Here is a 24610-nt window from a genome sequence, read left to right on the forward strand (position 1 = left end):
GATTGCTTGTGTTGCAATCGAAACGTCGTATGCTATTATTTAATTTATTATTTTTTCTTTATACGTGACTTTACCGAAAGAACCAAAGAATAACATTGTTGTTGTCACGAGGATCTTGCGTCGCAGAACCTTCTCGAAACCACCCCCCCGTATTCACATCGGTAACGATCGATGGTTTTCTTCGTTCAAAACCACATCTAAAAGGCGCATTTCGTAAGCTGGAACCGCGCAAAGCGATCCGAAAACTGAGTTCCACTCCACGCCTTAGAATCGCGTTATAAATTGTAGAATTCTATTATAGCGAGTGGCTAACGTGTACGTCGTATAAAGGACGTCAGTCGTGTAGGCAGTTTGAGCAACTTTGGATAAGACATAGGGGTCGTCCATAAATGACGTCACGCACCTGGGGGGGTGGGGTCGGACATTTGTGACGATGTGTGACGAGGGGGGGGGGGTTGAGAAATGTGACGTCACATCAAAATGCACAACTTTAAATAAATATAGACAACACGTTCTATTTAATTAGACTTTTTAATAAATGTTTTCTCCTACATCAGAGTGCAGCGCCACATTAAACACGCACTACAATGACAATAGTTTAAAGCGATTTGAAGCATTTTTAAATCCTTTATATTAAGTTCGCGTGCTTGCTTGCTTGCTTGCGTGCTTGCTTGCTTACGACCGTGCAAATCTTTCGGTCGTTTTTTAACCCACTTCCCGTGATCCAATCGAGCTGACATTTTCCACACAGACTCGTTGTGTGAGACAATTAATGTTCGTGAAAAAAAATTCCCAAAATTTTACACTTTTTAGGCAAAAAAAAGTATTTTACATATATTCCAATAGAACTCATTCATAGCTTTGGCTGAACGTCACAGTGTAGGAGCCCAGAGCGTAACCCCTCCACAGGCCGTGGCGGAGTAGCGCAGTTGGTAGCGCCCTCGCTTCCCATGCCAAAGGTCGCGGGATCGATCCCCGCGTCCTCCACAGGCAAATATATTTTTAAATCCTTTATATTAAGTTCGCTTGCTTGCTTAGGACCGTGCAAATCTTTCGCTCGTTTTTTACCCCACTTCCCGTGATCCAATCGAGCTGACATTTTGCACACAGACTCGTTGTGTGACAATTACTTTTCGTGAAAAAAATTTTTCCAAAATTTTACACTGTTTAGGGAAAACAAATGAAATATTTAATTAACCATTGCTTAATACTGGCAGACAATCATCTGACCCATAGATTGCAGCCATCTCAAGCCAGAGGACGAGAGGACTCTAGCCGCCACGCATATAAAGGATTTATAGTGAAAAACTTTGTTTTTGCGGGTTTACTTGTTATTGTTTTGGGGGGGGAGGGGGCAGAGCTTTGTGACGTCATATTTGAGGAGGGGGGGGGTCTGACTTTTAGTGACGCCGTGTGACGAGGGGTGGGGTCAAAAATCGTCCAAAATCGCGTGACGTCATTTATGGACGGCCCCTTGGACATGACAACAGAATGATCCGCGCTAGGTGGGTTTTGTGCGCGGTGGGACGGAGTCGCCAACAATGAACACTGCATTCATGACGAGTTAGAACTCCGTTTATTCGGCACCCCGGGGTCAAGCCACGAGGTTCAGAGACGACAACCACGAAATCCACTCTGGAGACGTCACTCGGCTTGTCAGCCAATGGCTGAGCGAGGATTTTTTTTTCGCGGGAAACTGCCCCCACCCCCGACCTACCCGCCCACCCCCCACCAACACCACCCACCAACACTCCCCTCGACCCCCACCCGCCCCACACACCCCCACCCCACCCACCCACCCCCTATCCCCACCAACACTCCCCTACACCCCCACCCGCCCCACATAACCCCACCCCACCCACCCACCCCCTACCCCCACCCCCCACCAACACTCCCCTAGACCCCCACCCGCCCCACACACCCCCACCCCACCCCCATCAGCTCCCCCCCCACCAACCCCCCCCCCTCCACCAGCTGCAGCCGGAGCGTTCTGATGACGTCACGCGGCTTGTCAGCCAATGGCTGAGCGAGGGATTTTTTTTTTCCCGGGAAACTGCCCCCCCCCCGACCAACACTCCCCCACACCCCCCACCAAAGACAAAGATTCCCCGTGTAGCCTCAACAAACTGCTGGGGCAAGTGCTGTTAGCGAGTAGCACCTACGAAGGCCAGAACAGCACCCCCCCACCACCACCCCCCATCAACACCCCCACCCACCAACATCCACCCCCCCACCACCACCCCCAACCACCCCCACCCCACCCCATCCCCTTCCACCACCCCCACCCCCCCACCACCCACCCCCCACCCACCCCCCACCACCCCCCACACCACCACCCTCACCACCCCCACCCACCCCACCCAACCCCATCCCCACCCACCACCACCACCCACTACCACCCCCACACCACCCATCCCCCACCCCATCCCTACCCACCCCCACCACCCACCACCACCCCACCCCCACCCCCACCCCATCCCCCACCCACCCCACCCCATCCCCCACCCACCCCACCACCATCCACCACCACCACCCCCACCACCACCACCCCACCCCACCCCATCCCTTCCACCACCCCCACCCCACCACACCACCCCCACCCCACCACCCACCACCCCCACCACCACCACCCCTCACCACCCCCACCCACCCCCACCCAACCCCATCCCCACCACCACCACCACCCACTACCCCCCCCACCCACCCCATCCCCACCCCATCCCCTACCCACCCCACCACCACCACCACCCCCACCCACCCCACCCCATCCCCCACCCACCCCACCCCATCCCCCACCCACCCCCACCACCATCCACCACCACCACCCCCACCCACCACCACCCCCACCCCACCTCACCCACCACCACCCCCACCTCATTCCCCACCCCCACCCCCCCCACCACCACCCCCACCCACCACCCACGTGTTTCTCGCTGCGACTCCGCGGCCGTGGGTGGGAGTGGTGCTGCTGCTGCTGGTGGTGGTGAGATGTGGTGATGATGAGATGTGGTGGTGGAGGATGATGATGATGAGGATGATGATGATGAGGATGATGATGATGAGAATGATGATGATGATGAGAGATCCGTGTGCGTGCGTGCACCCCCTGCCACTGATGTCACGGGCCCCGCCGCGCAAAACCGCGTACCATTAAAAGTGACGGATTTGTGTGTTTCACGATATAATTTCTCTCCGCGGCAGGGTTTTGCCCCCCCCCCCCCCAAACTCGTGAGGAAAAGGGTTTCCTCTCGAGCTTTATAAATGTTTCTTAATCGCTTGTCGACAGCCAGGTACAGTGCTGTTACTGTAAGCGCGTCTCGGGGTCCACCATTGACGTGGTAGTGGCTGGGGGCCCCACAGCCTCGCTCCGTATTGTTAGATTATCTATCTCTCTCCGTGCGTTAGTTTAGTTTATTACGAGCGCGTCTTTTGCTTGGAGTTGTTCGCTAGCACGCGGTTTTTTAAAAATCGCAATTGATAATGCCAAACGTGTTATTTGTTGTTTACACGCTTGGCTTGTGGGTGGCTTGCATCTCAAATTGTAAACACTGATCCATGTACAGATGGCCCACACTAACATGCTGGAATTCGCTATAAATTTTAATTAAAACATGTTATTTCAAAAGCTTATGCATATCCCCCCCTCCCCTTTCTACCAATCTCAATGCATTGATTACATATCGCTTTCACAATCGCAGTGAACGCGGAACGCTGTTATGCCAGTTGTCCAACGTTTCGAACGCACGGCCAACGAAGGTTGTTGCCTCAACGTTGGCCATGCTCGTGCAGAGATTCGGGAAACATCGGTGCGGTGTCAGTACATGGGTCACCCTTACATTGCAGTAGCGAATGCGACGTTGAAACTCGTGTAGATTTTCAGTTTTACACGGTGGCTTTCGCGACCAATATCAATCCATAATATAGTTTGTGTGGTGTGTGGCTGTACTAGTAACGAATTTGCACGTTTTGTTTACGTGACAAACCTTACCAATGGTCTGTGTCGGGTGGTGGCGGGTTTAACGACACATTTATGCAAGCCTAACCCAACCCCCCCTATATTATCGTGCAATTGTGTTTAGCCTTCAAGTCCCTTACCAAAGCACGGAGCGCTGGTCAAGGTGTCGGGTTGAACGATGCTGGAGCCTCAATCCACAACGATTAGATAAAGCGAGGAGGTCTTGTGTGTGAGCCACGTGAACGTCTTTATCTATGGCAAGAACGTCCCCTATCTATGCCAAGAACGGTGCAATTCGGTCAAATAATGTTCATAATGACTTGCTCTGGAGGGAAGCACACTGATGTTTGATGACAGTGTCCAAGGTACTCCTACAACTTACTGAAACCTCCTCGCGCTATGGTCGGCATGTCCACCCGTCAGTCAAATCCATTGCAATTCTCTTTGGTTCTTTCGGTAAAGTCACGTGGGTATCAAATCACGATGTTTCGGGCGCAACACAAGCGTCCATCATCAGGTGGGAAAGCATGGTCTACTGCTGAGGCAGACTGTTTTAAATTGCAGTTCGTTGAGGTTCCAGGTTTACAGCCATACCGGCCTGCGTGCCCTGTAGAAGCGAGTATCGTTAGCGAGTACCGATTAGTGCTGCCACTAGGATACTTACAGCCTCTCTCCACCTCCGATTCTGTCACGGGCGATACAGCGATTCTATTGCAGGGTTGCGCCTATGGCAAGATTACGCGATCCATTTGGGTGATGATGCCAAATGTTATTGGTGATGTGCCTTGCCTGGGTTACCGTTGCTCATGACGAGCCCAGGAAACATGCAACGTGTACCACCACGTTTACTGGGAAACTGCTGCTGCTGCTGCTCATGAGATTTTTCCATTCATTCTCGCGGGATCGTGCACATCATTTTTTAAATCCTTTATATTAAGTTCACTTGCTTGCTTGCGCGCTTACGACCGTGCAAATCTTTCGGTCGTTTTTTAACCCACTTCCCGTGATCCAATCGAGCTGACATTTTGCACACAGACTCGTTGTGCGTGACAATTTATTTTCGTGAAAATTTTTTCCCAAAATTTTCCACTTTTTAGGAAAGAATAAATTTCATATTTAATTTAAAATACCAATGTGATAAAAATGAAACTCTTACTCAAGAAAAACAGAAATGAATAATAAAATAAAACCGATGCCACGCATATAAAGGATTTATAGTGAAAAACTTAGTTTTTACGGGTTAATTTTTTCAGAATCTAAGCAGGCACGAGCCTCGGACGTTCAATGAGTATCCATCCACATTGCGTTGTGCTTTTTCGTGTGCGCCTGTGTGATGGTCAGGTGTGCCATGCAGTCCTGCTGGCTGGTGAGTGGCGACTCGCGACATGAACCCATCGCCCTTCCCGATGGGACCACGGTGGTCGTGGGCAGATGTCGACTCACCAGGATCAACGACACGAGATGCTCGCGGCAGCAGAGTGGGTCTAACAGACGTCGACGAGACAGACAATTCTCGCGTTTTGTTCGCGCGTGCTATGGCGTAATGCAGTGTGCTGTCCCTGATCTTCAGAGGGGGGGGCCACTTTCGCCGATGAAACATCATCAGTGTGAGGGCCGTCCACACCGCCTGCAAGGGGTAATAATAAAATAGTTAAATTTATCACACGCACAAATTTGCGGACGTATTGGCCGCAACTCGGAGGCGCGGAGCCGAGCTCAGAGTCGCTCGAAAGCGTGGTTATAGAGGTGAGTTTTTAAGTCTCTCTTGAAGGAGGCGATTGAGGTGATTCTGCGAATGTACAGAGGGATAGCGTTCCAGACTGTTGGGGCTGCCACAGAGAAGCGGCGCATAGACGTGATGACCATCCTGGATCTTGGTATCAAGAGGAGGTCGTGAATCGCGCTGCGCAGGCATCTGCCGTGTGCTGCGCTGCAAGTTGTCAATAATGAAGAAAGGTACGGCTGCATGTCAGGGGCCACACAAATTGTCACCAGGGACCGCCAGTGTCCTGCAGGCCTTACAATGAAGAACAACACTGGCTTAATGTATGTGTGTTGAACTTCTTTCGCACTGTACGTCGCTAACTGTGCTTATCGGAGTTGCGGGATGTGTGTGTGTGTGTGTAATGCGAAATGCTGTGGTACCCGCCCTCTCTGTAAAGTGTAATGTTTGTGGTCACTTTGGGTCGGAGCCCTCTGGCCAAGTCAGCCGGAACACCCCAAATCTCAAGAGCTAAGCAGGCTTAAGCCGACCTCGCGTTTTTGATGGGCAACCACCACGCATACCAAGTGTCATACACAGCGATGCAGACAGCGGTGCAGCAACATCCATTGTTGTACTTTACTATAATCACACATCTATCCTGCATGCCTGCACCCGCCTGCAGTGTTCGGCGTGGTGAATAGTCAAATAAGCCTCACCAGCCACATGGCATGGGGAGAACTTGATCTAGCAGTGCGTTAACAAAAGGGCTGTACGGATCGGAGAGAGGACAGTGTTGATTCTTCTCATGATTTAAGGACCACAGATTGTTGACGATGTCCATGATTGCAGCATTTTGATCGTTGCTGCCGTCATTCTGACTTGTGTATTGTTAAGACCTAATTATCCCCGCAGGTTAATTGACCATACTTCACCATGCTGGTCAATGTAGGTTGGTGATGTTCTGACCGACAGCATTGGGGAGGCCTTCATCTAGCAGTGGATTGACAAACGGCTCTAGTAAATGCATCGATGGTTATTATAATTGATACTTTTGTAATGGTTATATACAGTATCATTCCATCAGTCCACTGTCACTACCTTTTGTCAATATTATGTACATTTAATGGCAATGTTATGTGTTTATCATAATGTATTTAACATTTTCCCTTTGTTCATTCTGTAGTTTCAGTGCAGGCAATTTACTCCAAAAGAGTGGTGCTTATTAAACAGGTACGTGTTCTCCCCATATCAGAAATATAAAGGTGCAGCCCTGCAACTGCTCGCTCATGCCACTGCTGGCAGAAGCAGCCTCCACTAGAGGGAGCTCTAGAGAACCCCTCTAGCGGAGGGGCGCCACTGGTGGCGAGATGTTAATTATCTCGCCTGGTATACAATGAGGTCGTGGGTTCGATCCCGACCCTGACGCCTGCTGTATATTTGGGAGTTTGCGTGTTCTCCCCATGGTCGCATGGATTTTTCTCCGGGTCCTCTGGTTTTTCCCTCCACATTTAGAAACATGCCTTTACAGTATTTGGCTGCTATACATTTCCACATAATAAGCCACTTCATTTGTGATAGCAAGGTCGCTTCTGAAAAATAGCTATATAGCTCCGTGGGCCTTAACTGGTACAATAAAAAAAAATTTTCATGGAGGGTATTTCGTCTGTCTTTCACGACTGGCCAAATGTGTTGGCAGAAGTGAGAGTAGCCACGTTTTACCCCACCTCGCTCGACCTTCCGATCGACTATTGTGCACCCATTTATACTGCTCGGGCGAACAGAGGCGAGGCGATTTCATAAACTTGCCCCATGTATTGATTAACAAAAAAAACCCCATCATGATTGACAGACAAGTTTCTCATTTACTACTTTGCTTCATCTGAATGACACTCATTTACCGCAAAGCAACCGTGCATAGCGTGTGAACTCCTGACTTGGCCATGCATGTGATCCAGTGCTCTGGAGGCAAGGGCCGGTGGATCACGCGTATTTTTCTAAAAATGATGGGCTGCAAAGTGTCTTCGACATTGAATTAAAGCAAGAAGGGCTTCTGCGTGCTGGGGAGACGAAGACACGTGGGGCATATTGCTGTTCACACGACCCTCGTGGTTTTTTCTCGTTTCATCTCATCTCATAATCCACTCACTCTTCAGCAACTAAGACCCACTGTCAAAGCCTTCAGTAAACCTTTAAACGTGGGAAATAGAGCCTTCTCAAAGATCTGGTGACGTCATTTTAAAAAGTGTTGGCCGTTGTGTGCTGGCATTCTTTGCGACATTTTAAAACTTATTCGCAAATGACTGCATTGATAAACGTAGCAATCATCGCCCCACAACTTAGAAAACTTGGCAGGATCCTCTTAAAAAAGAGTTGACACTCGGCGAGGTTTTCCTGGGCAAGCAGGTGTTATAAATAACGTTAGCAAATGGAAGCTGCTGCTGTTGTTGCTGCGTACGTAAATATGGACCCTTAAGTGTGTTCGTGTGTCTGTATTGTGCTCGTGTGTTCACACACGGTGCATGTGCTGCTGCGTTTTTACCGCCAAGCTGGGCGTGAATCCGACGAGCATCGAGACGGTCGAGCTGGGCCACCACGGCGAGGCCGAACTTCGGCCCGGGCAGACGCTGCACGTCGTCAACGCCTCCTACCCGATGCATGTCGAGTTCCGCGGTCCGGCCTCCCCCCCGCCCTCCACCCTGGCCTCCACTTCGGCCTCCGCCTCAGCCCCGTCCCCGACCACGTCGCCATCAGGGCGACCGTCCCATGTTCCCAAGCGTGCCTGGCACTCCCCGTCGGGGTCGGACAGCCAGGCGGGATCCATCAGGAAGTTCCTGAAATTCGTCGGCGGGAAGGACCACGCGAAGGACAACTCCCCGAGCGTGTCGCCAACCAAGGGGAACGCGCAGAAGAGTCCGACCGGCCAGCGGGTGCGTTACCCGCGAGAGCGTGTCACACGAGCGGCCCCCGGAGTGCGTTACCCACGAGAGCGTGTCACACGTGCGGTCCGCGGAGTGCGTTACCCGTGAGAGCGTGTCACACGAGCGGCCAGCGGGTGCGTTACCCGCGAGAGCGTGTCACACGAGCGGCCAGCGGGTGCGTTACCCGTGAGAGCGTGTCATACGAGCGGCCAGCGGGTGCGTTACCCGCGAGAGCGTGTCACACGAGCGGCCAGCGGAGTGCGTTACCTGCGAGAGCGCCCCAGGCGGGCGGCACGGAGCCAACGGAGCCAACGGAGCCGTGGTCGTGTGCTCTGATGAACGGCCGCTGAAGGGCTGCCACCCGGAACATCGCCGATTGTATACTTTTAAGGCAGTGTTCGTGATGAACATGTCTTTTAGTTGTTCCTGATTTTGCACTGCTGCCAACGCAGTATCACTAAATAAATAGGTTATTAATGGATCGATGCATCGTTACACACCCCTGTACAAAATCCTGACCCACAGAGTTGTTGCGAACATATTACGCCTTACAATGACAGTGTTGAGCATAACTGGTACATGTACAGCCCCGTTGTCAGTCCACTGCTGGATGAAGGCCTCCCCTCGCCCTGCGAGCCGTGGAGCCCATTTGACCGTATTTCACCACGTTGGTCGGAGCGTAGACGTGGGACCACACAAGTACACAGAGGGCAACGATGGATTCCACTGCGCCGCCTTCTGCCACCCACCTCGTAGCTCCACATCAGCCCCGAAACTCTTGTGTGTACACAGTGCGCACTCATTCCGAGCAACTAAAACCAGCGCAGCTTCCTAGATCTGAGGAGGTCGGGCTTGCTCCGGGGGTGCCACGGTGGCGAGATGTTAACGACCTCGCCTGGTATATAGGAGGTCGTGGGTTCGATCCCGACCCTGTGACGCCTGCTGTATATTTGGGGGTTTGCATGTTCTCCCCATGGTCGCGTGGATTTTTCTACGGGTCCTCTGGTTTTCCCCTCCACATTTAGAATCGACGTGCATTTAGAGTAATTGGCTGCTATTAATGTCCACGTAATAAGAAGCCACTTCGTTGAGCTATCGGTTGTGGCCAGGTCGCTTAGTGGGCCTTACCTGGTAAAGTAATTCTTTATTATATTTTATGTTGCTGCACACACCCATATTATACATGAGACACTTAACATGTCCATCAGGCTGTCGATGGCCGCGCTTGAAAGTTACGTGAATTGAAATCGTCATTCTACAGCTGTTGTGCAACAAACGAAACTCTGCTGTGCCGCCGTGCAGGGTCAGCCGGCCCACTGGAGTCAGAGCTTGAGGGACGCCATGGATGACCCGAGCGTGCAGGTGTGTGGCTCATGGGACGCCAGACCCCAAGGCGGATTGACATCGTCACTGCGTAGGAACCCATTGACAAGATAACATCCGATAGACGACAACGGTCCGTCCATCGGTGTATGGATGTTGAACTTCTTTCGTGCCGTACCTAGCTAAAAGCGCTAATCGGAAGTGCATGTACAATGTACGTGCACACTCGGATTTAATTGGTAAAAGCTAGCTGCACCGAGCCTCGTACAGTCCACGTGTCGATGTTTATCGACGGACATGAACACGAGTCAAAGATCCATCCCGTATAGCCATGCAGGCTTTTGGGGCGAGTGCTATTCGTAGCGTTGTTTACATACTGCACCAGGTACTCATTCTAGGCTGAGTCGACCTAGGGGAGAGTGCAGGACCGGTTCAGATAATCGTCAGTGGTGTTGACCGCAAGTGAGAATTCAGCTCTCGGGTTACCGGGTTTGTAGCTACAGCGTGTTAACCACTACGCCACACAGCCAGCGTCATTAATGCAAGTTGCATCTCAAAACGCTGTAGAATATATAATCCTCAAACTGTTATCGCGCAGATACGCAGGGCAAACCAGAAAACACAGACGAGCGGTGGCGGGGGTGGGGGTTCGCAGGGCGCAGGCGAAGGCAGCCGTAACCGGCGCCAGCAATTGCCCAAGTTCTGCGTTCCTATAAATCGGGAACGGTCGGTCAACTCCCGAGTTCCTCACCTCCGCCGCGCGTGCCACGCAGATCTTCCGCGATGAGCAGGTGGTGGTGATCCTCGACAAGTTCCCCAAGGCGCGCCACCACTGGCTCGTGCTGCCCTGGCGGTTCGTGGCGAACGTGAGCGTGCTGCGCGCCGACCACCTGCCGCTGCTGCGCCACATGCACGACGTGGCCGAGAGGCTGTCCCGCCAGGTGCAGCCGTTGGGCGCGGCGACGGCGCCGCCAACGTTCCGCCTGGGGTACCACGCCATCCCCAGCATGAGGTGAGCCGGTGCACAGGCACAGAAAGAGGCGGGGCCTAGTCAGGAAGGGGGTGTGGCCTAGTCAGGAAGGGGGTGGGGCCTAGGCAGGAAGGGGGCGGGGCCTAGTCAGGAAGGGGGCGGCATAAAGAGGAAGCATATTCATCTTCTTGGTTCTTTCGGTAAAGTCACGTAGAAGGGAAATAATAAAAATAAAACAATCAAATAATTCTCACGACGTTTCGGCCACAACGCAAGCAGCCGTCCTCAGGTGAAGACCAGGTCTGTCGGGGAGACAGCGTCTGAACGATGGTGGTGTTTCATTCAGACGCTGTCTCCCCGACAGACCTGGTCTTCACCTGAGGACGACTGCTTGCGTTGTGGCCGAAACGTCGTGATAATTAATTTATTATTAGTATTTTATTATTTCCATTCTACGTGACTTTACCGAAAGAACCAAGAAGATGAATCCCTGCAGTCACGAAAGCTTTAAATCGATACATATGTATGGTGAACTTCTTTTTTACCGTATGTAGCCAACCTTGCTAATCGGACGTGCGGGACTGAGTGGCCGTCACCGGCGCTTCAAATCCGTATGTCCCCCGTAACGTCGGCCAACTACGTTTCTGTTACAAAGCAGAGTCGATAACGAATGCATTGTTTTTTATCGTTATATGCGCCTGTGTCCCGCTACCGCCGCCGCAGCCCCTTATGTTTTGTGCGTGTGGATTTGTCTCGTTCCTTCATCTCAAACCAGCCGCATTCACATGCACGTCATCAGCCAGGACTTCGACTCGCCGAGGTTGAAAACTAAGAAGCACTGGAACTCTTTCACCACGGGTTACTTCATCGACTCGGAGGGTGAGTCACCCCTGCAGTGAGTGCGGGCACGTGTGTGTGTGTGTAGTATACTGTCGTGTGTGTGGGAGTGGTAGTGTAGCGGTTAGCGCGCTGCGCTGCAAACCTGGCGATCCGAGTTCGATTCCTGCTCACGGCCAACATCAGTGACGATTATCTGAACCGGTCTTGGGCCCGCCTGTAGGTCAACTCAGCTTCAAATGAGTACCGGGTGCGGTGCGTAAAAACATCGCCACTGGAGAGACGAAGGCGGCTGGGCATGGTGCTGGCCACTCACCCCCTCATGAGCCGTTCTGGCCTTCATAGGCGCTTGCTAACAGCACTTGCTCCAACAGTATGTTAAGGCTATTGGGGGGATCTTTTGTGTGTGTGTGTGTGGTATACACTGGCTATATGGCGGCCGATAGCCGGGTTGTGTGCAGAGTTGCCCAGATGACCGTTTTCACGATGCATTGCGGTATTCATCTTCATGATACGACAATTATTAGGATATATTTTAGTTTTTTGTGCTTTTCAATGCTTCTGTACAAATAAAATGCAACGAATAGTTAAACTGTAGTTCACTGAAAAACATAAGCCTGCCATGAGTCTCCTGATCATTGCAGCTTTACACTCTATAATGCTCATTATGTACGTGCTGTTAATTATGCAGGAATAATTGAATGACTGGTGACAAAAATGATTGTGATATTGTACAACCACCATGCCTGCCATCGACTACTCTGTTTTCTGAGCCGCGGGGTGACAGTTCGGAATTGACACTTCGTCTTAAGACAAGACGCGGATAACGTGATTGGCAGAAAACAAGGAAGGACGAAATAAAAATACAAGTTAGGAGAAATAATGCATGCACATGGGTTACGTGACGCTTTCCAACATGCTTTTAGCTTCGAAAGTATTTAAGTAATGCAGCTCTCAGGCAAAAGTGCATTTGCATACAGACAATCGTTTTCTGGTTCATGTCTCCACGTTTTGAGGAAACTTGCTTGGGTCAATTTGGCCGAATTTCCCTTACGGCGTGTCCCGAAAAGCAACGCAACTTCATGCAACAGTTTTGTTCGAATCTCATCACTGTTGCGAGCATTTTCATGCCTGCCCCCCACTCCCCCGCTGCCTCCACCGTAACGGACGGACGAACAGACAGAGCTGCTGTTACTCGTAAACAATTCTAACCGTAGTTGAAAAATGCAAAATATAAAAAAACACAGACTTTAATTGCTCCCTTTCGTTTGCCCCCCCCCCCCCCGCTCTACCCCCCGCCCTACCCCCCCCCCCCCCCGCCCTTAGTCGTGATGCGCATGGTGGAGGAGGACGGGCGTGTGGTGATACCCGAAGACACGGCGGAGCTGCTGAAGAAGCCCCTGCAGTGCCACATGTGCCACCGCGACATCTCCACCATCCCCAAACTCAAGGAGCACCTGGGCACACACAAGCTGTAAGCGGCTCTCTACGACGGGAACGAACCGGGGCGCCGCCGTTGCTCGTCGACAGCCAACGGACGCGTCACCGGGCGGGACCGGTTCTCGGGAGGAGTAGGCGTTGCCGGTGCTAAAGAAACGGTCGTGGGATGCCTATCGCTGACGAGAATCGCTCGTACGATCCGAATCGTGATGAGGATCGATAAAACCTCTTAGGTGAAGTTAGGTGAATAGGTTTGTGCTGCCCGTCGTGTGATGGGTCACAAGGCAGTGGAAACTATGAGTTGTCTAAAATCGCCTTTTGTCCACACGGCGGTTAGTCGATCGCCGGGTCAGCTAACTGCGCTGGTTGCGTGTGGTGGTGGGGTAAAGTGTGGGGGCTAACCATCCCTTCCAAGATGTCTGGCCAGCATGGAAGAGTAGGCCAAATACCCTCTAGAGGGGCTCTCTAGAGGGTCCTCTGGTGGAGATTCACCCACCAGCAGTGGAATCCGCAAGCTATTGCAGGGCTGCACTTTTACCTTTTTAAGATGAATAGTTAATCATGTACAACCCCATGTCAAACCAGTGATGATTGAAAGCGTGTCAATGCTGTGTCAGTCATGGGGATTGTTTGACCACACTTTACCATGCTGGTCAGCGTACGTTGGTGAAACGAGGGGGTCCAGGACCAATAAAGATAAAGCCATGGCTGGAAATCGAAGTCAGGTTCTCACCCGATTGTTGATCGTGCAGTCCTCGAATCACTGCGCCACCCATCGAACCCTAGATGGAACGGTAAGGTGACCTTTATTTAATCCAGGTGAGGGCCTATTGAGACAATGATTCACAGAGACCTGGACCATAAAAGTACAACAAAACATGTGAAAAAAGACGTGCGTATGTTTGTTGAACTTATTTGGCACCCGTATGTAGCCAACTGTGCTAATGGGACGTGCGGTGGAAGGATAAACTAAACGAAAAGAAAAGATAACGTGAATGTAGCAGTGAAACAAATGTGAAATAGTTTATAATATTTCAATGAAGTCCAAATGAAGATGGAATTTACTCCATGAAACAGCCCTCATTTGAAATCGATGTGTTTCAGGCCGTCTGGCACCAGCTTAAAATCTTTTGCTCGAAGAGGAATTCTGGTCTTGGTGAATCCGAATCGTTATTTAGACTGAGGAGGAATCCGATGAGCTATGAATCTATTTTCCGCATGTCCGGTAGGGGGCAGGTAGTGAAGACACCCCCACCCCTAACGCTACTGTCGCCACCCACGCACGACCACCTTCTGTGCATACTCCCCGTTTCCACAACCCACGCCAAGACAGAGAGACGAGACAAAGGTCTCCCATATATCTTCTTGGTTCTTTCGGTAAAGTCACGTAGAATGGAAATAATAAAATAATAAAAATAAAACATAATAAAATGATTCTCACGACGTTTCGGCCACAACGCAAGCAGCCGTCCTCAGGTGAAGAACAGCAGGTCTGTCAGAAAGACGGCTACTTGCGTTGTGGCCGAAACGTCGTGAGAATTATTTTATTATGTTTTATTTTTATTATTTTATTACTTCCCTTCTACGTGACTTTACTGAAAGAACCAAGAAGATGAATCCCTGCAGTCACGAAAGCTTTAAATCGAAATCTCCCATATAGCTTTAACAGGCTGTAGGAGCAAGTGCTGTTTTCGAGCACGTATGAAAGCCGGAACAGCACAGGCACAGAAAGAGGCGGGGCCTAGTCAGGAAGGGGGCGGGGCCTAGTCAGGAAAGGGGCGGGGCCTAGTCAGGAAGGGGGTGGGGCCTAGTCAGGAAGGGGGCGGGGCCTGGTCAGGAAGGGGGCGGGGCATAAGGAGTATGGGAGCGGGGCATAAAGAGGAAGCATATTCATCTTCTTGGTTCTTTCGGTAAAGTCACGTAGAAGGAAAATAATAAAATAATAAAAATAAAACATAATAAAATAATAGGAGCTCTCTAGAGGGCCCTCTTTATTTTATTATGGTTTATTTTTTATTATTTCCCTTCTACGTGACTTTACCGAAAGAACCAAGAAGATGAATCCCTGCAGTCACGAAAGCTTTAAATCGAAAAAAGGAAGCATGTTCTTAGGTTTTTTAGGTAAAGTCACGTAGGTAAAAAAATTAAAATTTATAGAAGTAAAATTTAATTTTTTACCTACGTGACTTTACCGAAAAAAACCTAAGAATATGAATCCTTGCAGTCACGAAAGCTTCAAATCTAGAAATAAAGCGGAAGGGCTGGGTTCTAAAATAGCAAGCGACATGACCCACAGAAGTTGAACTTCCCCCTTGGTTTAAGGTCATAGAAGCGTGACTTCCGTGCGCCGAGGCTAACTAGTAATAGTTTACGAGCGCCTTTTGTCAATGCCCTGCTGGATGAATGCTTCTCCATGCTGTGTCGTCGAAGGGTTGTTTGACTGTACTTCACCACACTGGTGAAGGTGGTGGGGGGAGGTGTGGGGGCCAGATTTCTCCAGCAGAGCATGTGGAAGAATGCAGCATCCCCAGTGTGACTAAATCCCTTGAAGGACCGGTTCATGTGTCATTCGCACACTGATGGTATGCATGTGGAGTACTCTTGAGAAAGTACGAGAAATGAAAACATTCAAAATTCCACACGGCTGGGTTTTTACGAACCCACGAGCCACGCTGTCATCTCGTGGCCACCTCACTGTGGTGGTTGGGGAGTTTCACGATTGTGAGCCGTGTTCGATTTTGTTGCCCAAACTGCCGCAGCCGCTTGGGAGTTCGGCCGGTTTGCGTTCACGGTGTTGCGGTGTCGTCTCGAGTTGTGTCGTGTTGTGCTTCAAAAGAAGTGGGAGCCAAGCCCCATTTAAATAGTTAACAGAGATACTTATTCATAGGTTTTTTCGGTAAAGTCACGTAGGTAAAAAATTAAAATTAATAAAAGTAAAATAAAATAAAAATCACGACGTTTCGGAGGCAACACAAGCTTCCGTCTTCAGGTGGAACCGTCACAGCACGATAGCTGTATCTCACTTGATACAGCTATCACTTGATACAGCTATCGTACTGTGACGGTTCCACCTGAAGACGGAAGCTTGTGTTGCCTCCGAAACGTCGTGATTTTTATTTTATTTTTATGTAACTTTTATAAATTTTAATTTTTTACCTACGTGACTTGACCGAAAAAACCTAAGAGTATGAATCCTTGCAGTCACGAAAGCTTCAAATCTAGAACAGAGATACTGCCTGGTATGGAGAGAACTGCCGTGTGAGCTGCCGCTTTCTTTCTACGGATGGAGTGTGGGCGATGATACTCGCGGAGCTCCTTTGAGTGCGTCGCATGATCGGTATTCCAGAGTACTCTTGTGCAGATTTGCGCACGTGTGCTGCTGTACAGCTCTCCGATGTGTCTTTGGGTTGTATATTTGCGCGTTGTTTGGCTCCCAGGAGCGAAACGTCGGTCACCAATACCGAACAACACGCTGTACAACCTGAGAACACCATTCAAGAGCTATCCGGCCATCCAGTGGATGGATGACGATTTATATTATATCGGATGAAGTTTGACTATCCATAATCGGATACGCACACTTTAATATGCACGCGCAGTCCCGGTAAATGTGGAACGTTGGGCCGACGTTGAGCAGACGTCAGCCCAACAGTGTCAACCACTGCCAACCTTGGGCTAACGTTACACGTTTGCTGGGATTCTAATTGACGATTGCAAGACTGCGTTGGCATTGGTGCTTAAGCACAAATCAAAATCTCACCACGTGTCTTTAACACTGCTTCATAATCGCAGAAGAATATTCGAAACAGGCTTCAAACTCGAGAGAGAGCGAGCATAAATAATGACTTGTAGTTGGACGTGGTCCATTTACACTTGGTGCCTTAAAACAAGTACGTTGACGTGAATTTTAACTTGATTCCCAATCGATTAAATGACTTCACATACCATACTCTTAGTTCTTTCGGTAAAGTCACGTAGGTAAAAAATGAAATTGTAATTAATAAAAATTAAATAAAAATCACGACGTTTCGGAGGCAACACAAGTCTCCGTCATCAGGTGGGGACCGTCACAGCCAGATTTGCTGCATCAAGTGAGGCAGGGATTCAAGATGGAAGTTCTTAAATACAAGTTAAGGGGGGGGGAGCTTATCAGAATGTGGTAGCCAATGAATGGAACGTATCGGGAGGCAGGGGCGGTTTCTTCATTAGGGCGATTGGGCGACGCACCACCAATGTCATTGAACCACAGAGTCACGCTAGCCGTCACTGCAGCCTCTGGATATAGTCCAATCAGCGTCATGTCACGTTCTGTGGAGTACCGCCTCTTTTTAGGCGATTTCACTCCGGCTGAGAATCGCCCCGAGTGTTCCCATAGACTTACATTCAAACATGTTTTTTTTCGAACGGGGGCGCTGCAATGCATTCTCTATGGCTTCCGGGAGGGCTCGCCCTAACGTGCTTACGTCATCATACGTGCTTACGTCATCATACGTAAGCACGTTTCATCCAACAATATAATTTGTCGCCACCTAGTGGTTTGTTTTAATAGTGAGTATAGAAACAAACAAGATGTATTGTAAGAGTCACTTTATTTTTCATTAATATTAAAGTAGTGAAGTTGCCTTTACATGCTTAAGCTGTTAATTTATCCATTGCATGGGTGGACCTTATCCGTATCAATCATCCAGACATTTGCCCCCCCTGAGAGATTTTGCAGGAGCCGCCACTGTCGGGAGGGGGGGGGGCTAAAAGAGGGCACGAGGTGCTCGTAGGCGATGACGACGTGGACGTATTTGTGCGCAAGTCACTTGTTGCACATGATAACGTATTGGAAGGGAGGGGGGGTATTTTTACGGTTACACATGATCTATCTGTACACAATTATTCTTGTCGGCTTCGTGCAACGCTATTGAGGCACCAGTGTAAGTGAACTAAAAAAAATGCGCCGTGTCATCTCTCGCCACACTGCCTGAAATGTTGAACTGTTATCTAATTTGTATCTCACGGGACAGTGTTAACGATGATTGTGGTGAGTCTCTTCTTTTTAGATTCGTGCATCGTACATTATATATTTTTTCAAACACACACTCATTCGTGATGTTGTATTGTTAGGAACACTATTACAAGTGTAGCCGAAACGTAGAGTTTATTATTCTTGAAGAGCTTAAATAGTAAACAATATGGTATCTTAACATTTGTGTATGAGACAGTGCATCTGCCAAGTGTAATTGACGGTCATAATTATATCTGCGTTTTGTAAGAAAAGTAGCACATTTGCTTTCTTTCACTGTTAAAGAAAAATAACGATCTTAATATTATCTTCAGTTTTTATCCGAATATGAATGTTCCTATTTGACCAATTTACACATTATGCATATAGCACATTATTATTCTGTTCAAAAGTAATTTCACTTAAGCTATTTTTACTTACACCTACATACAAACCAATCATTGTGGATTTTTGTTAAAAAATACTTGCCTTAGAAATATATTTTTTCATGCATTCATACGATTCAGTAGCAATATCATCGTCGTCGCTTTGTTTTTTTTTTCGAGTAGCATTGTTTTTTTACTCCAAGTTTTGCGAACGCATTCGGAAATTAGTTGAACGTTTGTAAATACATTGCAAGTGTACACGTGGTTTGTTGCTTCTCGCCGCACACAGCGTTAGATTTGCTCTCCTCGTCGCGTTAAGTGTTTACTTTGTTACTGAACTCTAGTAAAAAATATATCAAGTGCTAGAAAACAGTTCACTGGGTTTGTCACTCCCCCTAAAAATGCACCCCCCCCCCCGCCTTTACATTTTTACTTCCCAGTCAGGCATGTGTGATGACAATAGAGCCTGCATGCGGTGTGAGGGGACTAGTGGCTACGGGAGGTAATGACAGGGGAGTCAGCCTGCAGAGCGAATGGACTAGTGGCCAGGGGAGGTAATGACAGGGGAGTTGGCCTGTCGTGCAAATACACTAGTGGCCAGGGGAGGTAATGACAGGGGAGTCAGCCTGCTGTGTGAGTGGACTAGTGGCCACAGGAGGTAATGGCAGGGGAGTTGGCCTGCAGTGTGAGTGGACTAGTGGCCACGGGAGGTAATGACAGGGGTATCAGTTGTGATCGCGTCGGGACTGGTGGCTACGGGAATGTTGGAGAAGGGAGCCGTGGTCAGGTGACGGAAGAGGACGGTGGAGTCTGCCGGTGGAGCGAGCGTCCAGAGTCAGCGAGAATGATCGAGAAGGGGGGCGTGGCCTCGTGTCGGTATATAAAAGGGAGATGCGCGGGGGACTCGGGGCTGTTGCAGTGGGGGTCTCCGCCTGATGTCAAGTGAACGCGTCTTCAATGAAGTGCCATCTCAAGAGAAGTGTGTCAAGTCGTCGTTACACATGTACAGAGACCCACAAATATCTGCTGAGCCAGCGAACCCAAACAGCCGAGGGGGACATCCAAAACCACGGCACGTGAACCAAAGCTATCGACACGAAGAGGAGTTTCAGGAGAGAGAGTTCGTTCGTTGTAGTGTTGCTGTACCTCCGTTGAAGGACCACAGACTACAGTGTGGGTGGGGGGGGTTATGGGTCCACAATTTGTGGCCCCTCTTCACGTTTCCATTCAGGAAGGGAGACGTGCCCATCGACCCGCTTGGTGATGTTCCCGTGCGGTTGATGGTTACACCCCAAGTGCCGTCGGAAGAGGGACTTCAAAAGAGCCAAGGAGGTGCTACGTGAATTCATCCACGTGGCTGTTTGCCAAATCCCTCGGAGCAACACGTTCTTACATTTAGTTCGCATTCTTACATTTCGTTCGCATTGGATCACATACTTGTCAACCCCTTATCGGTGCCGACCTTACATTTCGATTTAAAGCTTTCGTGACTGCAGGGATTCATCTTCTTGGTTCTTTCGGTAAAGTCACGTAGAAACGTCGTGAGAATTATTTTATTATGTTTTATTTATTTTATTACTTCCCTTCTGCGTGACTTTACCGAAAGAACCAAGAAGATGGCTGCCGACCTTATTACAGACTAATTCATTTTTTTTGTTTAGGTTAATTAATAGCAAATTAAAAATACAGTGGTACCACTAGGGGCGCTATTTTCTCACCCCCCCCCCAAACTCCTTTTAATTAATAAAAGTGGGCTCAACACCCCACGTCGAGGCAAATCCGCGCTTAAATTTTCGCCTTAAATTCCACTGCATAGCCACCAGGGGTCCTCTTGATCACAACACCAAACTTTAAACCTAAAATTTCACCGAAATCACCCCCTCCCCGACTGCATGTCTTCGTAGAGGTAAGCTTTGTAATCGGGGTGAGGCTCAAACCCCCCACGCTTAAGTATGCCCCTAGGGGCCGTCTATAAATGACGTCACACCTAGGGGTGGGGGGGGGGGGTCAGACATTTGTGACGAGGTCTTTTTGGTTGGGGTAGTATGGGTTTCTCTCCTCAGCTCCACCTCTGAAATTGTCATCTGGATCTACAACGTCTTCCTCGCTCTCTGACTTACTGCTCTCTTCTAAAGACGGCTGCTCTCTCTCCGGAGGAGTGGGTAGGGGAGCTCATGGCAGTGTGGCACCGGGGCGATGGATGAAGGAAGGTGCAGATACGTGATAGCAGGTGCATTCTTGCCAGTCCAGCGTTTGGAAGAGTCCACTATGCAGAAGTAGCAGTTGCTTGAGCGGTCAGTAGGTTCCCGACAAATTCTTGGGATAGCGAACTTCATGGCTCTCATTTCCCCTCTGTACCATCCTACAAAAATACATTTATTTCACCCATGACTTATGTGTAAGAGATTATCGCAAAATTTTTCACATATATTTTTTCAATAACATTGAAAATATATAAAATAAAAAACTTTAACTATATTTTTTTAACAAATTGTATAACATGAATTTCCAAGCAACAATTGTCCATCTTACCTTCCAGAGTTTTTTGCATTGCTCGCAGGTGAAATGAGGTGCCCAGGTTTGTCTTGATCCCCGACAGTCATGCCAAAATATGCCTTGTAGGCCTCACACATCTTAGCAAATGCGTCCACAGAGTACTTTTTCGCTTTTGTCTTGATAAATTGACCGCAGACATCGCAAAATGCGTCTGCCGGATGCTTGCAGCCTCTTGATGCCATCTCAGAAAAATGCAGATATGTATCCACTTAGGCAGCTGGAAGTAAACTGAACTGGTGGGCTTAAGGCCCCTGTATTTATACTACTATTTATATTACTGGGAAGTTCTTGAATGTTCTAGAAGTTACTCCAAGTTTACTCAGCACTGAATCTATCTGGAATGTTCGGGAAAATAGGTAAATGTCTAAATATCACTGTCCTGGTCACAAAAGCAAAGTTTGTGGGGAATAATAGCCATTTTCTGTACTTTTGAGGCATAAGCAATTAGGAAATAACACTTACTACCCAGGAACAAACATAAATAAATGTTCCGGTGTCATATATGCATTGTCTTTGAAACGGATTGGTTTACACCAGAGATGGCCTTTATGGCATAGTCTCACCAATGCCAGACCAGAGAACGCCAAAAGACGACCAGTGGATATATGACAGCATTTATACTGGTAGGAACCTCCTGGTTACACCAGCCCACAGGGGATTATTGTGTCCGTCCGTCGTGCATCAAAAAATAGGAGGTGCTGGGTGGGAGGTGGGAGAGGTGGGGCTGGGTGGGGAGGAACTGGTCACCCCGTGGTGCCCTTATAAAACTTAACGTTTAACCTACTCACGCCGGCTTGTGCCCGCCCTCACAGTCGGGCATATTTGCGGAATACACCACGCCGCCGTTGACCCTGGCCATTGACCGAGCAACCCAACGTTCCTACCAGCTCCCTCCGCAGGAATGTGTAATCTCGGGGTCACCCTGCACCACAGCTCTCGTCAATATTTAAGTTTTTTCCATCGTGATGAATGTAGCGGCCACTAGTGGCTGCAAGGGGGTACATAAATACATAGACCAGTGGAATCCAACTCCCTGGACCTTGCGGATCGCTGTAAACCCTCAATATTACCATCCTGTAAATCGTGGCGTCTGCTTCTACCACCGATTTGAAACCAGAGAAAAAGTATCTCAAAGGGGAGCGCGGTGGCAAAGTGGTTAGCGCACTGCACTCTGAATCGTACACAGACGTACCGTAGAGACTGTTTTTACAACAACAAAAAACACAAAGGGAGCGGGAATGATATTTGTGTTTATTTATAAGAACGTATGACATACATTCTCTATACTGCACATACACCGCTAAATTGGCAACTGCAAGGAGCCTGTAACCGTGGCAGACAGTTTTGAAAGCGAGACAGGACGCAGCTTATAGCCTCTCTGTGAATTCCAATATCTTCCACGGTTAAAAATCAGTTGTCAATAAGCTTAACTCGGAGTTAAACACTACACAAAGTACATTCACTGCTCAATCCAGCAGATGCAGCAGCTAACTCGGAATCGAGCGGACTTGGAGCTTGCCGACTTTCTATCAGCTTCAAAAGCCACGGGAGACGCATTACTCGATTAACCAATGATTGGTGGAAATCGCAAATCATTTTTAAATCCTTTATATTAAGTTCACTTGCTTGCGCGCTTACGACCGTGCAAATCTTTCGGTCGTTTTTTAACCCACTTCCCGTGATCAAATCGAGCTGACATTTTGCACACAGACTCGTTGTGCGTGACAATTTATTTTCGTAAAAATTTTTTCCCAAAATTTTACACTTTGTAGGAAAAAATAAATTATATTTAATTACCAATTGCTTAATGGTGGCAGGCAATCATCTGACCCATAGATGGCAGCCATCTCAAGCCAGAGGACGAGAGGACTCTAGCCGCCAAGCATATAAAGGATTTATAGTGAAAAACTTTGTTTTTACGGGTTAATTTTTTGCGATTGTTGAGCACGAGATACGCAAGCGAGCTTCAGGATGGCCATGCCCTCCGGGGTGAAACCCATCCACCTCCTCCAAGCCATGCGAGTTCGTGGGGGCAGAATTCAAAAGTTGGTTTTCAGATCGTTGCGGTCTTAAGCAGAGACTCAACAACGGTTGTGCCAACATTTAGCTTCCTAGCCCCTTTTAGAACACCATTTCAACTTAACCTCAATCTGTTATAATTCATTTGCAATGTGTGGCTACGTACGGCGCGAAATAAGTTTTACATACACAACGGTCACTGGGTTTCTGATAAATAGGACAAATGACAGGGCACTTATATATGCATACGTTCAGCCCTTTATCAATCCACCACTGGACAAGGCCTCCCAACGGTGTTCTCGGTCATCGGGGTTATTTGACCATACTTCACCACGCTAGTGTCGGTGCGTGCTGGTGAAGACAGTGACCCAGGGCCGGTTCAGAGGTCACTCGCCAACTGGTGTTAGCCCTGGCCCACAATCAAACTTTGATCGCCGGGTTTACAGCGGAGTGCGCTAACCACTGCACCACTGGTCTCAACCCCTAACGGCACTTATTTTGGGTGGTAAGGTGAATTGTATAATCGATATTTTCTGTAATTGTGATGTTTGATGGTGTTGCTGCAATGTTTGTTTTTTTGTGTGCGCAGTAAAAATGTGTTCAGATCATGAACTAAGCCCTCTTTTTCAACGTACATTGATTATATATTTTACTAGGCTGGGACATCTTCATGCATTTCATGAGGTACAGTATTTTAGGGAGAGTAATGCCATTATTAGCCCAAAAAATCCTCACGGAGTCTCTCAAGACTTGTATTCAGGAGAGTCCTGCGACATTGGGCACCACCAGTGGCGAGATGTTGCGTCCCTCGCCTGGTACGCAGGAGGTCGTGGGTTTCATCCCAACCCTGATGATGCCTCTTCTTGGTTCTTTCGGTAAAGTCACGTAGAAGGGAAGTAATAAAATAATAAAAATAAAACATAATAAAATAATTCTCACGACGTTTCGGCTACAACGCAAGCAGCCGTCTTCAGGTGAAGAATGAGACACTACCAAACTAGGAGCTTATATATAAGCTTATATATAAGCTCCTAGTTTGGTAGTGTCTCATATATATAAGCTTATATATAAGCTCCTAGTTTGGTAGTGTCTCATTCTTCACCTGAAGACGGCTGCTTGCGTTGTAGCCGAAACGTCGTGAGAATTATTTTATTTTTATTATTTCTACGTGACTTTACCGAAAGAACCAAGAAGATGAATCCCTGCAGTCACGAAAGCTTTAAATCGAAACTGATGATGCCTGTTGTAATATTTGGAGTCCACGTGATCTCTCTCTCTCTCTTCGTGATGGTCGCATGGATTTTTCATGGGTCTTCTGGTTGTGCCCTCCACATTTAGAAGCATGTGTTTAGATGATTTGGCTACAATACATTCCCACGTTTGATGATGATAAGCCACTTATATGAGCTCGCACGTGTGATCAGGTCACCTCAGTGGGCCTTACCTGGTAAAATAAAAGTTTATCTTCTTGGTTCTTTCGGTAAAGTCACGTAGAAGGGAAATGATAAAAT

At 48.7% G+C, this 24610-nt stretch overlaps 1 protein-coding gene across 4 annotated transcripts; it reads left to right on the forward strand.

Moving 5' to 3' along the window:
* Nucleotides 1-2935: 2935 nt before the first annotated feature.
* On the forward strand, nucleotides 2936-14561 carry APTX (aprataxin). Of its 4 annotated transcripts, none has more exons than XM_061570815.1 (8): nucleotides 2936-2983; nucleotides 5297-5433; nucleotides 6844-6890; nucleotides 8207-8587; nucleotides 9881-9940; nucleotides 10675-10913; nucleotides 11647-11750; nucleotides 13035-14561. In XM_061570815.1, exons 2-8 carry the CDS (start codon nucleotides 5304-5306, stop codon nucleotides 13184-13186), a joined length of 1113 nt encoding a protein of 370 aa, XP_061426799.1. In that variant the 5' UTR covers nucleotides 2936-2983; nucleotides 5297-5303; the 3' UTR covers nucleotides 13187-14561. The 4 variants fall into 4 exon arrangements, with proteins under 4 accessions (XP_061426799.1, XP_061426798.1, XP_061426800.1 ...); XM_061570814.1 differs by having other exon boundaries at nucleotides 2960-2980; XM_061570816.1 differs by lacking the exon at nucleotides 2936-2983 and adding an exon at nucleotides 3270-3290.
* The last annotated feature ends 10049 nt before the right edge of the window (nucleotides 14562-24610 follow it).

This window comes from Lethenteron reissneri, chromosome 46, assembly GCF_015708825.2.
Source record: "Lethenteron reissneri isolate LAM-NWPU_2019-01 chromosome 46, ASM1570882v1, whole genome shotgun sequence".
Lineage (NCBI taxonomy): Eukaryota > Metazoa > Chordata > Hyperoartia > Petromyzontiformes > Petromyzontidae > Lethenteron > Lethenteron reissneri.